Genomic DNA, 15,818 nt, shown 5'->3' with positions numbered 1-15,818 from the left:
ACCGTTCGTACGTCTCCTGCAGCTCCTTTCTCAGTGGAAAGATAACCCACACCTGGACTAAAGCAATGACAGATAGAAGAAGCCTTCGAAAAGTACGAGTACAGCTACGGTGAAAAAGCAGATCTCCCTAGAGATGATGCTTCAAACGTTAAATACAACTATACATTAATGGCACACAAAAAAATTCCTATTCTGAGTTAAAGTTTGTTTCCACACATACATTATTGATGAAGTTAATGACAAAATAGTGTTTTTAAGACTATTTGAACTTTTAGCTGTGTTTTTAGCCGTGTCTTCTAACAGTGTGCCCACCCCCTCACTTCCTCTTCTAGCAATTACTGACTTCCTGTGTACATGTGAAGGATCTGTGAGGTAACTGCTGATTTGTCTTACAAGTTCAATCCTGCATCAACTTAGGGATCACTCACTGGATCAGCACTGGAGAGAGTGGTACGAGGGACTGTCCTCTAACTTCTAGTTTATTCTTGCCCCAAGATGCTCTAAAAAAAATTATTTCTGGGGCCCAGTCACAATACTCCCCACTGCCATAGGACGGCGCTATCGGGGACTGTCATTCTGCTGAGGCCGCTTCCAGCCATAGTTCTGTCACCATCCTGAGTTCTTCCCAAGAGCAGCTAGCAGTGACATCTGGTTTACACTGTTCATTTGCTCATGTGCTCCCCTCTCTCCCTTTCTTACTCCCTCCCTTCTCCCTTCTCTCCTCTGTCTTTTCTTTCTCTCCCTGTCCAAGACACTAATGTAGTAATCTAGTGTCCTAGTGAGATTTTGTCAATTTGACACAAGCTAGAGTTACCTGAAGAGAGGGAATCAATCACAATGGAGAAAAATAAGATTGGGCTGTAGGCAAGCCTGCAGGACATTTTCTTAATTATGGAAGGGAATTATGAGGAAGGGCCCAGAGCATTGTGGATGATACATACCATCCCTGGGCTGGTGGTCCTGAGTGCTATAAGAAAGCAGGCTGAGCAAGCCGTAGGGAGCAAGTCAGTAAGCAGCATCCCTATCTGGCTTCTGCATCAGCTCTGCCTCCAGGCTCCTGCCTTAGGTCTTGTCCTGACTTCCTTCAGTGATAGACTGAGACCTGACAGGTGTAAGCTGAGTAAACCGTTTTCTCCCCAGGGCATGTTTGGTCGCAGTGCTTTATCACAACAGTAGGAATGCAACTAAGACATCTGGCAGATGATCTGTCACACTACCGTGAAAGGTTAAGCCAGATCCACTCCAAACATTTAGAAACATGCTCTCTCTTGACTCAGCTCACCATTCTTCCATGGTGGTGATAGGCTGTAAGTCACTTCAATGCTAAGAACTAAGGATCTGTTTAGCCTTTTAGTTTGTGTCATTTAAGATGAATCAGCATAGGTAAAATAGTTTTCCTTAGAATGCCATCTAACTTGAAGTTTATATAAGACCTATATGTTATATATTTTTCCACTTCAGGACCTGGGAGAGACAAGAGGTTATGGCCTGGTCAAAGTCACAGTGTATATTTCTGGAGTCCTCATTTAATTGGACTCTGACCAGCACCTCCATTTCTCTATGCTGTGGCACTTTCAAAAGGTCTCCCGGAGCCCAGACAACTGAAAAACGTCTGACATTAGATCAGTTGTTATAAAAAGCTCCTTTCTTCTGCATAATGCATTGTCTTCGGATGAAAGGCACTCTACAAGGAGAACATTGCCCTTCCCACCAGGGTAGAAACCACCATTTGCTTCAAAGGCAGCCTCAGCTTCTGCAGAAGGTACTAATCACATGACCTGTTCACCATTGCACCGTATTCTACCATGAGTCTTTTGTTAAGCCTTTTGGAATCATTTGTAAGATCCTTTCATTCTCCACAACTGATTTCTATGACATGGAACAAAAATACCCTTCCTGTTTCTTGTACCTCTGTTCTAGTCTCAAAGGCCCGTTTTACTCTAGATAACTATCAATATAGTAAAATTAGAAGAAAAATGATCTGTTTACCATCAAGAATAATGTTGTCAAATGTTACTGTCTTTTCACCTTGGACTCTTCCTCACTGGCACTTATGAAACAGAGACTGGCTCAAGGTACCAGAGGCAATTTTAGACTTCTTTCCAGAGAGCCCGCCTTACCTTCAGCTGAACTAGATGCACATCCACATGCTTGCTGTCTGCATCCTGCTGGACTGAGTAGGTCAGGTCACGGACCCTCTCTGAGGTCATCCGGAGCCAGGTCTCAATCTCAGGTAAGTGCAGGACAATCTTCCAGTCGGCTGCTGTGTGGAGCGGAGGTGGCTTTCCATACTGCTGCTCAGCGTCTATGGCCTTCACGGCTTCCTCTCCCTCTCCTTCCTCCTGCTCCACAGTGGGTGTCATGTTGATGGCCATGGGTGAAGCATCCGTCGCCATGGGATCTGGGCCCTGTGACCTCAGTGGGGAAAGTGTCACGCTCATGGTTAACATGGAGAAATCTAAGCCTTACTTCTTTCCAAAACAGCTGAAAGGCAAAAGGAAATCGGAAAGCAAAGTCAGACTAGATGGCCAAATAAAGCAACGATACTTCGCAGAAGAAACGGGGTTTCTAAATAAAGCCGGATTCTAAATTAAGAAACCATTGCTCATAACAAAAACAGAAAGAGGGGTTTTGATTTTATACATTGCAGCTGCAAGACCCAGTATGTAACACAAGAGCATGGTGCTACTGTCTCTCCAAATGTCCATCTTCCCGTTTCCTTGGCAACAGATACTGAGATTTAGCTGTCAATATTCCTGTCTGGAATTTACAGCTAGAATCCCCCACTTCCTCTGCAGCCCCATAGCCAAGTTCTCGCCAATGAGAAGTGGAACAGCTATGCAGAAATTCCCATGGCTGTGTCAAGGGATTGTTGAACTAGAATAAGCCAGGAGTCGGCCATCTGCTTTTCACTGTTACTCCAGTCTATATGGTGGACTTCATGGCTGGAGTTCTAGGTCCGTGTCAGTCTAGGCAATGCTCTGGGGTGCTCTTAGGAGGGGATGGTGAAGCACAGAGCTAAGAGCATGGGTCAAATGAGATACCAAGGAGCCTCTGCCAGTATTGCTGACACGTGAACGGAAAGGACAAATTTCTACCGTGTCAAAACAATGATTAAAATGGGCTCTCCTGATGTATGCAGCCAAACATTCTGAATAAAACCAACACATTTAATATAGGAATAAATAAAAAGAGAGGGTGTTCTAGACAGTGAAATACGCTGTGTTAGTCTCAGATATTGTCTATTTTGAAGATTTGGATAGATGACAGATATAGATGATAGACAGACAGATAGATAACAGATATAAATAACATGTAGCAATTCCAAAATGTTAGTTTCTTAGAAAAGAGATTATATCATAAAGATCTAATTAATGCTGATTAATTAACGCCACACCCAGGTTACACTAATATAATATGCAGTTATGTTAAAAATTTCAGAGGCATTTGGAATTTTAAGAGTAATAAGCTGTTCTGACACATACTAGTAAAAGGGTTACTAGACAGATGAGATTAACAACTGCCTATCATGGGGAACAAAGTTTGCTTTTGAGGATAAAGGTTAGTTACTAACTATGATCCTGCTCTCTGGAAGTGGGCTAGCATAAAATACTCTTTGGCTCTTATATTTTAGAATGAATGTGTGTTATTTTGCCCCTGGAAACAGCTTGAATTCAAGGCTAATGGACTTTCCTTTTACAAGGTTGTATTTTGTTGTGAAGGTGGTTTTGTTTGTTTGTTTGTTTGTTTGTTTGTTTAGTACATTCAAGTTACACTTTCGCTTCTGAAAAGTAACTGATCAAAAGTTCAGAAAGTTAATGTGATCATCAGAAAGCAGCTCACACATTTTGTCAGATTCTGAATATTCATTTAACAGCTACCTCTGCTTCTTCTTGCTATAACAAAAGCAGTTTGGGGAGGAAACTGCAGGAAAGACCTACTTCACTTCAGAGGTCACAGTCTATCATGACAGGAAGTCAGAGCAGGAACTCAGCCCAGGCACCCAGAAGCAGGAGCTGAAGTAGAGGCCACGGAGGAGTGCTACTCACAGGCTTGCTTCATATTCACTTGCTTTTTTATACAACCCAGGACCACCAGCCTAGGGGTGGCATCACCCACAGGAGCACTGAGCCCTGCCGACAGTAATCATTAATCAAGAAAAAGACAAACAGCAACCAGAGAGTATATTGGTAGGTTCATGGCTCCTGATACTTATGTAGCAGAGGCCTGCCTTATCTGGCATCAGTGAAACAGGAGGTGCTGGGTCCTGTGGAGGCTTAATGCCCAGCAAAGGAGGAAGCTAGAGCGGTGAGGCAGGAGTGGTGGGTGGGGTACTCTTAAAAGTAAAGGGGATGGAGAGGAAAGAGGGAGTTGTGAAATGGAGACTGGGAAGGGGGACAACACTTGGCATGGAAAAAAATAATCATTTTTTAAAAGAAAGTGTACATTAACACACAGCTAAAAAAGAAGAAGAAAAGGAAAAAGACTTGCCGGTAGATCAATTGATGGAGGCTTTATCTTAGTTAAGGTTCTGTCTTCCCAGAGGACTCTACTTTGTTTCAAGTTAACAACAACAAAAATCAACCAACATTGTAACAATAAAACAAAGTTATTCTTATTGATATAGAAGGGTGAAAAAAAAATCAAGACAGCTCCCAGTGTGAGCAACTTGTAACTATCCATGCCTATTGAGCAAGGGAAACAACCAGATCTGCCCAACTGACAAAAGTGCTATAGATGGGGTAGGTAGAGTGGGGTGGGTAAGAATGGGGTGGGTAGAATAGGGTGGGTAAGAGTGGGGTGGGTAGAGTAGGGTGGGTAAGAGTGGGGTGGGTAAGAGTGGGGTGGGTAGAGTGGGGTGGGTAAGAGTGGGGTGGGTAAGAGTGGGGTTGGTAAGAGTAGGGTAGGTAGAGTAGGGTGGGTAAGAATGGGGCAGGTACTCCATGTCTTTTTTTTTTTTTTTTTTCGGAGCTGGGGACCGAACCCAGGGCCTTCCTCTTGCTAGGCAAGCGCTCTACCACTGAGCTAAATCCCCAACCCCGGTACTCCATGTCTTAAGTACTCTCTCAGTACTGCCCTATAACCCTGACTCCCCTCCCTCGCACATCCACTCTCCTCCTCCCCCCACAAGGTCCCATGCTGCACACACTGCTCTCAGACTTGTGCCCTCACTGCCTTTAAAGTTCTGATCATCTAGCTTCCAGTGTACACCTGGGGTGCACACAACGTCTAGCTTCCCTTTCCTAATTTTTCAACATCTGAGTTTTGAGTTAGGTAAAGTTCGTCGATGAATTTTCTGAAGCAAGGTTATTGGCAAAAGGTAAAGCTCTGCATCTCATGAAGTTGGCCGACTGCTTCGGTGCCTGCCTCGGGAAGCAGGAGGAAGAAATGCACCTATGTTTGTAGCCATCTTGTGTTTAATTTATTAAATGATACTGATACTAGCCTTAGCTAATAAAAAAATCTCAAATATAACAAAATTTCATGGAAGGCAGTCAATCCCAGGAAGTGTGAGCTACCCCAGAAGCCACACCCCAGTGTTCCACAGGTGCTGACTCGGACTTCCCTGAATACATCTAAATTATTAATCAGTTTGATGCTTTCTAAGGGACAAATATCGTCTCACTCTCTGAAGAGAAATCTGATAACAAAGGTTAATAAAGCCTTCTTGTTCAAGGACGTAGAACTGGTTACAAATGGAGAACACACTGATGTAACAATGATTGTCTCAAATACTCGACTGTGCCAAAGGTCAACCAAGAGTCCGGCTGGTGTGCACTCAACTGCCTCAGATCGTCACCTACTTGCCCAGACCCTGTATAACTAATGAGTGACACTGACAGGCAACTTTGTCAGATTCCTAAACCAAGTGATATAAATCCCACCTTAACTAGAGGTATATCAACGAATCAGCTCACCCAGATCACAGAATTGTCTTAGCCCACATTTCCACAAATGTCATCAGGCTACACACAAGTAAGCACAGGGCGACCACTCAATGTTGCTCAGACTTAGTGTCCTTCGCTGCAGAATGAAGGGACCGAACCAGATGAGATCTTATCTGGGCAGAGGAATGTGAGAGTGCTTACAGTTAGCAATCCAGGGATTTCATAGCGATTAGGCTGTAACTACCTCATGGTGGCTCTCCATTATACTGAAGCACACAAACACAATCAACTGACTTGTTCCAGTTCATAGGAAAAAAATTATTACTAAGAAAAATAATTTTTAAAGCATAGTTAGCTTTGATAATTTTCCCCAGAGGAACAAACATGACAAGGACTCCTCTCTAGGAATCTTCCCCTCAGGACTAATGACAAAGACATGGTTTTATGTGTCGAGCACAAAACAATAGGAAAACTAAACAGAACACTGTCTGGGGAGGGCTGCATGGGCATTACTCTGGAGAGCGTTCAGAAGCCCTGAAAGGCAAACTTCAAGATTTCTCTGTGACAAATGTTCAACTTCAAGCAAGGGACATAGACAAGCGGTGTTTTACTGAGCTCACACTTGAGTTTCTGTTGTATACTTTCCTTCACGTATACTTCTGCCACTGAGAAGTGAATGCATGGGTCATATGCTTAGCAAGTGTGGGATGTGGTGCAAGTGGATCACATCACACCGTCTATGAGAAGCAATTAATATGAACACTGGACTTTTGATTCTGACAGTTCACATCGCAACACAGCAGCGTCGACGGCTCTGCTCCCTGGTTTTCACAAAAAACCATATCCGATGTAAAAGATGAACTTACATAATTCAAGGAAACAGCTTCAACATGCAGGCACTATGGCGATGGTCTTTGTGGGGAGCTTCCTGCCCTTATTCTGGTTAGTCAGTCTTGCTTTTAAAACACATTAATTACTCCACTTAATTGCTAATAGTAGCTGCAAGTTCTACACTTTGCCTTTGTGAGTCTCTTCATAAAGGGAAAGAGGCCTTCTAGTCACAGAGATGTTAGAAAAGAAAATGCCACTAGACAGCAGGTTACGACAGAGCAAGTGAGAGCATCAGGCCAAGATCATACAGGTACCCACCGAGTTGCAACTGACTCCAGGAAGACAGAAGAGCGATCAATCAGCCTTTGAAACCCAAGGGCATCTCCCTCCCTCCCTCCCATCATCAAATGTTTGTGTCTGGTCACCTTCCCAGCATTAGAGATAATACCTCCTTTTATCCCGGCTCCTGTTAAAAATAGCATCCATCAAATCCTCTCCTTTCCAGCAACTAAAGGAGAGGCAATATATGAAGCACAAAGGCCGAAAAAAGTGACAATCTTGAATCTGTCCTTATTAATTTGAGCGAGAGTTTTTCCTACCTTACTTACTATCCTACTTACTATCCGTGGAGACAGAAGAAAATGTACCATGGATTGCTTAATAAGGGCTGGTACTGGTGTCTCTCTAGCAGTCCAAAAACTATGAGTTGATGCCTGAGGTTCCCAGGATGCATTTGTGTATGTTTAGATGAGGGCAGCCTTCTTAGGGAAAATCAAAAAGCAAAAGTTCTAGCTGTCCAGCCCTCAGATTACCCATCTCCCCTTTCTCCTGTAATTTCCCTCTCTTAAATAAGAACCAGAAAAATGGGGACCTACCAACTGTACTCACTGTAAATGCTCGGTTCCTAAAGTCCCTTCAGGATTAAGCCTCTGGCTCCTCCTCCTCGCCCCATCCTGACTTTCTGCTCGTAGCACACACGATAAGGGCCAGTGTCTGCTGCTCCAAGCTGGCAGTACTGTGCACAGCTTCAATGCTTTTTGGGGACCTAACTCTGAAGCCAGGGCTGCTACCCAGTCCCTATTTGGAAGCCATTGTTTATGTTACAGACTGCAGTCCCAGGCAGGCCTTTTGTAAACAGGCAGTGACTGGGCAAAGGAGACAGTTGCCAAAACAAGGACGCCTAAGGAAATGAGTGCTCTGTGGACAGAACACAGCCAGCCACTGCTGGCTCTCGGAAGAATCAGGATGACACTCCCCACATGCCCGGGGCCAGATAAAGTATGTGGTATGCTAGCTGTGAACACTGTCTGACTAAGTGGGCTTGTGGGTTCTCTCTTTCCTCCAGAAACTGTTTCTCTCATGTATGTATCCCATGATGTGTGGCAGTCTCGCTATCACGTGAATCACCCATAAGTTTTGGATACAGACTTCCACGCTTTGCTTGCTTTCGATGGGACTAATTTTAGCCACATTCACAGATCTGTGTGCTACGTGTCACATTTTACAAAACAGAGGTAGAGGCGATTGTGTTAGGCATGATTCTGTCAATTCTGACCTAACAAACTGTCCTTTTTCCCCCTCTTCCCTTTCATTTCCTTCTTTTCTATTCTGATAACCACTCGTCACAGAGCCCATTCATACCGACGTTTAGAAAGGAAAAACACGTCTTCTAGACTATTTCAAATTCTGTCCCTTGATTTGACTGCAGTAAGGAAAAACAAAGGAACTCAAGAAGTCCACCCCATACCTGAGCCCAGGAGAGCAGAACTGGTCTCTGCAGAGAAAGCCCAAGAGCGTGTTGATAAGCAGCTTAAATGCCCCGCCTACCTAGATGGGATCTAATTCATCCCTTGGCTTTAAGTCAGGCGGCCTGCTTGCCTGCCTGCCTTCCTCAATCTTATGGGGACCACAGCTAGGAAACTGAACAATTTTAAGTCTAAGAGCTGCCGGCGAGCCGGAAGAACACATTGAACTGAGGGAAAGAAGAGACTGTAGCTCCGGCTCCAGACGAAAACGCCAGAGCCATGACCTGCACCTCTTCCTGTGCCTTCTCACCCACCGACCCCATGTTTCCTGGGACTCCTGGGAGTGACACTGTTCTAGCCTTCCTGCACTGATGGGCCATCTCAGGGTAAAGAGAACATCAAGTGCACCTGGGAAGGGGACATGTTGACAAGCAGGCTGGGACAGACCACCACAATTTAAAGGAGTCAATGGCGCTTTCCCCTTTCCGTGTTTTAATGTCCTCCCCCGGGCACGTGACCCATTACACCCGCCCCTCACTCAGAGCCTGTGTGGAATTATGGGTTTTCCCTCAGCCACGCCTCTAACTCGCTTCCCCCTAACATGGCATCTTCCGTCAGCAAGACTGCACTTCATAAGTCACGTTCCTTCCTCAGCCCCTCCTCCCAGATTTTCTGAAGAATGGATAGCCAACCCGACCAGGCCAGTTATCATATCTGCCGGTGTTTTCTTTCTTCCAGGAATAAGTCCCGTCCGGGAGAGTCACTTGGCTGCTTGAGGCAGTCAGTCACAGAGCACGCACAATCGTTAGTGCGTACGTGTGTGCGTGGGCCATGATTAGATGGATGCTCATCACTTTCGTTCCTGCCCACCTTTAAGTGGTAGGCAGCCACCTTTCTCTTGCTTGAGAAAATGTCTTGAGAAAGACTGGATTTGCAAAAGGCAGCCATAGCGACAGGCAGAGCTGTGGTATACATATTGAGTGTCCATCTGGCCAGGGCTACCAACAGGACCACATACATAACTTGTCTAGAAAATACAAAGTAAAATACAAGTTTTACTTAGTCACTGATATTAATGTGAACAAGATGAACTAAGATTCATTTCAACTCAGCTGACGTGACTGAGAAGCACCTGTGTGTTGAAGCGTCTTATGTTTATACGGCACCTTGCACTGAGCCTCAAGAATTATAATTTCATAGGGACAATCTCTGTCTCTCCTACCCCCGGCACTTCTATCTACTACATAGGAAGAAATAGTCAAATGCACACATGCAAACTAAAAGCCTTATTATATTAGGCCTCCAAAAGAATGGCATTAGTCACTGGACAGACACATGTGAAAAAGCACCATTTGCTGGAAAAATGATATTTGAGATAAACTGAGTTTGATTCAGAAGGACATTGATGGGATTATAGGCATGGGAAGAGGGTTAACAAAAACACCCCTGTATCATGAAGTAAGAAAAGTCAGGAGATAACCATTGAGAGAACTGAGAATTCAGTGTGGCCTGGAAATAGGGCCCAGGAGAAACCGCAGCCACATTCCGATGGCTTTGAACGCTCTACACATGAGGTTCAGAGTGAATCTCACGGGGGTGCAGAAACTGAAAAGATGGCTTAAAAAGAGAAAGCAGAGAAAATGAGAAAATAAGCAACACGTGGAAGCTTTTTTTTAATCAAGAAAATGAAAAATAAAAATTAAGAGATTCAAAACTCCTTTTCCTAGACAAACCTTCAACACAGAATATAACCTTAAAACTTCCCGTAGTAAAAGAGAAAGAGGGGTTGGGGATTTGGCTCAGTGGTACAGCACTTGCCTAGCAAGCGCAAGGCCCTGGGTTCGGTCCCCAGCTCCGGAAAAAAAAGAAAAGAAAAAAAAAAGAGAAAGAGAGGAGGGAAAAAGGAGAGAGGGAGGAAGGGAGGGAGAAAGGGAGAGAGGGAGGGAAGGAGAGAGGGAGGGAAGGAGGGAGGAGACTGACTTTACATCAGAGTGATCAGGGGACTTTGTGCTCTGTCCTACCTGCTCCATTAAATATAAAAAGAAGTCTCCATTTTTAGTTCCCCGTTAGCGCTGGTTCACAGTCACAGATTTGAAGTGGAAAATTTCTAAATACCATTTTATATAATTATTTGACTCTTTTTCTTGTTCTAAAATTTCTTTCAAATTAATTTTACAGTAATACATATTAAATCAAATGTTGTCAAGATGGAAACACCGAGGTTAAAAGATCCTCTCTGCCTCCATGTTCTTAACTCCTGACGAGTCTTCGTGTGCATTTCCTCCGTCACCTCAACATGCAAAGTAAGAAGGGAGATAGATGAACCACAAAAGACTACTCTAAGGCTTTGAGCACACAGAATTCCAAAATCCATTAGTCATTAGTATTAAAGCAGTGTTTGGTAACTCACTGCACATTTCCAGACACTAAGAAGTTTTTATAAAGAGGTTACTAAGGAAATGTCTAGGTAGACAGCCCACTGAATACAGCTACCTAACTTTGCTCCCTACTAAATGCCTACAATCACCACCCAAAAAAAGGGGGACTCTCCCGACAAACACCATAAAACAAGAGGAAAATCAATGTTTTGAAAGCTACGAATTAGATAAACAAGTAATAAATGGCTTTCGTAACTTACAAGAGCTAAATTCAAAGCCAGTAACTCAGGGAGCACAGAGGCAGCCTGACTTTTCTATCACAGATTTTGGAACTGGTGGACCTAGACGTCACTGCAGATAGACAGAGGGTGGTGCTGGAGGAGATAATATTGCCCAACAGAGGTTTGGTCTTCATCCAAGCTCCTAGGAGGGATCCCCTAACTCCATGGGGAAGGACTGTGAATGGAGCCTGGTGCACAGGTCAACCAGCCCTGGAATCTAAGGGTTAGGGCTCACCTGGAGTGCCTCTACTCTGAAGCCCTAAGAAAAGACAGTGGACCTTGAAGCTCAGGGGTGCTTCCAAAGTTGGCAGCATTTGGGGTACGTGTGTGTGTGTGTGTGTGTGTGTGTGTGTGTGTGTGTGTGTGTGTGTCCATATTTGTTCTTGTCTGTGTAGGGACATGTGTGTACATACGCATGGAGGCCAGGGGTTAATGTTGGGTGTTTCCCTCAATTACTTTCCACCTCATGTTTTGAAACAAGGTCTGTTAGAGTACAGCCATGTGAGAAGATCCCTAGACTGCCAGCATGCCCCGAGGGTCCCTCTGCGTCTAGCTCCCCAGTGCTGAGGTTACAGGTACAGCTGCTGTGCCCAGCGTTTTATGTGAATGAGAGGGGTCTGGATGCATGAAGTTTGCGTGGCATGTTTATTGAACGGGTCATCTCCCAATATTTGGATTTCTTAACATGAAAATTAAAAAAAGAGAAACTATTTTTCTTAAGAAAAAGTCCTGTCTATTAAGGACTACGTGAGTGCTTCTCAAAAAGAGGCATATAAATGGTTAGTACATGCACAACTAAGTGAGTGATCGAACCAGGCATCAGGGAAATGTGAATCAGGGCCCTGGGGTAGCCTCACTCCAGTAGAATGGCGAAAGCTAACACGATTTGGCAGGAGTATAGAGAGCGAAGAACCCTTATAGACTGTTGGGGCAATGTAGAGTCGGCCACATGGGAAACAGAAGCAATGCCTCTGCCGCTGAAAATCAGACTCTCTGTTCTGTAACCTGGTGAATGCCCTGGGTACAACATCAAAAGAGAGGTGAAGCACCTCAAACACAGACTTGCACTCCTGTTTATTTAAACCCAATTCACAACCACTGAAATACGGAAATACGGATGCCTTTCAATAAATGAGTAGATAAAGTTTGCGTGGTATATATACATAAACAATGAGATATTATTCAGCCAAGGAAAAGAATGGCATTCTGTCATTGACACGCACATGGATGGAACTGGAGGTCATTGCCAGGCAAGGGAAGGCAAAATTCTACAGGTTCTCCCTCATTTGCAGGAACACATAGATGGGGAGAGTGGTCACTGGACACTATGCAGTTCAGAGGGGAATGGAGACAGAATGAAATCTCGTAATGTACACTGAAACACAGAATGGAGAAATTCCTTCTGGGTCTTCAGCACAGTTGAGTGCCTAGCGGTTACAATGATCTGTGATAGATTTTTAAAATGAGGAGTAGAATATGAGGTTCACCATAGAAAATGATTAACCAGGAGACGGGAATGCCTGTCATACTTACTACACATTATACACATGCACTACATTACCATAGTGTACCCCATAAGGTTGTGTAAACATTATGTCTTTAACAGAGCAAAAGAAAGAGAAGACAGACAGACAGACAGACAGGAAGGAAGGAAGGAAGACAGAAGGAAGGAAGGAAGGAAGGAAGGAAGGAAGGAAGGAAGGAAGGTAGGTAGAGGGGAGGGGAGTGGAAGGGCTTTGAAGTAAGTAAATAAGTCAGTCAAATAGTAATTGCGATGAGTCACTGGTCTGGTCTGAGGCCTCTGGCTTCTGTGACAGCATCAATCTTGGATCCTCATGGGGACTCCTCCCAGTTATCCTGTTGTTGCCCTGTGTCAATGGAGATCCTTCAGCTTTGGAACAGCAGGGCCAGCCCTTTCACAAGCTCCAAGTTCACTGATGATGCAGATTCTGGGGTAGGCCAACTCAAAGCCTTGGATCAGGCTTGGGTGTGAGCTGAGCTGGTCAGTCTGCTGACCACCTTATTGCACCACTGGGGGTGAGCGCTCCAGCGCTGTTCAGGCTTGTCCACCCAATTCTGCCGCTGCCAGGAGGCAGAGTCAACTCTCCCACCCTCACCTCAGGGCCAGCTCACCTGGGCCCCAGGGCCTAGCTCTACTGTGTTTCCCATGGCAGGGCCTGCAGCTGGCCAGGCACAGAGCCAGTTCACCAGCACTCATGACCCCAGGACCAGGGGTGACAGGGTGGAGGGCAGCATCCCTAAGTCCAAATCACCTCAGGAGAGATGAGTAGCCAGACCAGCTCTCCCATGTTCACACCCTCTGGGTGGCTCATCCTCACGCCTTCCACCAGGGTCAGCTCCACTATGCTGCCCAGACAAGGAAGGACTATACCTTTAAATACAAAATGTTCACTTTGACCCAGTTTAGTAATATCGCTGCATTCATTTCACTAAAATAATATTTTAGAAAGAACTTTAAGAACTGTCTAATCAAGAAGACATTTCTAATTGACCACCACTTAGCCCAAGGGAGTCTCACTGGGTGTACAAAGCACACTTAAGGGCAGCCCCTGGCCCATCAGTAAATGCCAACGCAGAACAAACTCAAGGGCACTTTTGACCATTTTCTTTTTGTTTCAAATTGCACTGTTTGGGCTTTTTTTAAACTGATTGGTCTTTTGTTTATATATCATGGTTTCTGATTTTGTGTTTTTATGGGTTTGTGTGTGTGTGTGTTTCTTCTGCTTTTTCTTTTCTTTTTAATTTTTACTTTTCATTGTGGTTTGTTTTATTTGCCTGTTTGTTTTCCAAAGAGAGGGTGAAAGACAGAGTGGAGTTTGCATGGGTGGGGAGGATCTGGGAGGGGATGAGAGAGAAGACACCACCGTTGGGCTCTAGTGTCTGAAAAGGTATTTTCAACTGAAACATGTAAGAAATAAAGGAAAAAAGAAAGAAAAAAGTGGAGGAGAGAGGCAGGGTGTGTGTGTGTGTGTGTGTGTGTGTGTGTGTGTGTGTGTGAGTGTGTGTGTGTGTGAGAGAGAGAGAGAGAGAGAGAGAGAGAGAGAGCTGCCTCCTACAGTTTAGCTTGTTGCAACGGTGAGAGACACAGGCAAGGGAGTGATCAGTGAATCTAAGCTATTTCAGTGTTCGTCCTAACGCGTACATACGTTGTAGAGAGGATAACTTTTATTTTAGAAGACAAGTGAATCAGGCTACAAAATCAAATAATGAATTGAGCCAAATCTCTCCATTGATATTAATTTGCCTTCTGCTGCTCATGCTGCGGTGTGAGAACACCTTGAATAACTACTACGCTTTCTCTCAGAAAGAGAGGACTGTGAGGCTGAAGGATTCTCAGAAGGACTGGGATTTCCAAACCCATTTTCCTATTCACAATATTCCTTCACTGCAGCCTCTCAGACATAAGATGCCTCTAATGTCCACCTGAAACCTAGCGACGAAGTTGCCCCCCAGCTCCAAAGGTCCCCCTGAGCAGGAGTCCCCTCCCTGTGTTCCTTATTGCAGAAACCATTTCCGCAGCCTGCAACTATGCCTACTCTCCCAGAGCAGTTTCAGCAGGGCAGAGACTGCTCCAAACATCCTACAGTACTACTGCTCTAAATCTATCAAGTTCCTGACACCGCCGAGCATTTCAACCTGAGCAAGCATTAAGTCTAAAGTTAAGGTCTGATTGAATCAGACTTTGCTCCAAAATGAATTGGTGTTTTGAAAAATATCCAGAGCAATAAGGATCTGATACAATAGACCTTCAGAGGAAAACACCACACACATTTTAAGTACTGGGTAAACAGTAGGAGCTCGAGGATTTATGTTTATATTGGGAGATATCAAACCATAAGCCATGGACTAATTCAGCATAAATTCTCCTCCTAGATTCTTCTTTCCTAATAAATAAATGATTCCATTGTTTAATAAAAACACATAGCTACAACAGGACTTCTTATTAGGAGCTAAAGGCTTCAAGCCTCCACAAAGAGTCCAGTAGATCTTATATCAACCTTAGGAAGACTAAGTTTGAATTCCACCAGACACTTTGGCAGCTCTTCCATTCATCAAAGGCAACAAAGAGATTTATATTTTGAATTTAGGGCTTCTCTAACTGTCAGGAACATAAAGGACAGCATGCTGGATGTTATTCAAAGGCCGACTCGTCGTCGTCTCTCACCTACGCCATCAGCACGCTATGGTCTGAAAGCACAGTCCGTCCAGCCATCTGCTCTCACCACTTCCCACCACCCAAGCCGAGCCGCAGAGAGAAAGAAGAAGCTGCCGTTTCCACAAGAGGTCACAATCTGAGCTGCTCACTCGCTCCGAGACCCAGCCAAGCCTGCAGTCACGCCCCGCACGGGGGAGCGACTCGCTGACACCCAGCAGCAGCTTGGTGGCATGGAAGATGACTGTGCACTCGACATTTTAATTTTTCATGTCGTTCCCTGGCAGGCAGTAGTTTCTCATAACCGACGCGGCTCTCGGAAACAGCAGAGCCTTCTCAATAACCTGCCTGTATCTTCTTGACTCATGTACCACAATGACATATCCATCATGTGACACAGCTACTTTTGTTCCACTTAGTCACTTACAGCAGCTACAAAAGACTCTCAGACAAAGTGTGCTTGCCATGGCTTCTGTTTATCTCACACTGCTGTGATCCTGACATTGCCAAACGTTCTGTGT

The 15,818-nt window shown here is 44.7% G+C and overlaps 1 protein-coding gene across 6 annotated transcripts in view; it reads right to left on the bottom strand.

The window, feature by feature from the left end:
• The window catches only part of Akap6 (A-kinase anchoring protein 6), a 440,318-nt gene that overhangs the window by 332,859 nt on the left and 91,641 nt on the right, over nucleotides 1-15,818 (bottom strand). For 3 of the 6 annotated variants that reach the window (XM_017594343.3, XM_039112889.2, NM_022618.2), the window contains exon 2: nucleotides 2,121-2,484. In XM_017594343.3, the coding sequence (XP_017449832.1) occupies nucleotides 2,121-2,450 (330 nt within the window). In that variant the 5' untranslated portion in view covers nucleotides 2,451-2,484. Of the gene's footprint in view, nucleotides 1-2,120; nucleotides 2,485-7,594; nucleotides 7,768-15,309; nucleotides 15,627-15,818 lie in introns of those variants that run through there. The other 3 variants (XM_017594342.3, XM_063262448.1, XM_063262449.1) reach the window with 2 other exon arrangements.

The sequence above is a fragment of the Rattus norvegicus genome, chromosome 6, assembly GCF_036323735.1.
Source record: "Rattus norvegicus strain BN/NHsdMcwi chromosome 6, GRCr8, whole genome shotgun sequence".
NCBI lineage: Eukaryota > Metazoa > Chordata > Mammalia > Rodentia > Muridae > Rattus > Rattus norvegicus.
Note: the sequence above shows the minus strand (reverse complement) of the source record. Positions and strands in the feature narration are given on the sequence as shown.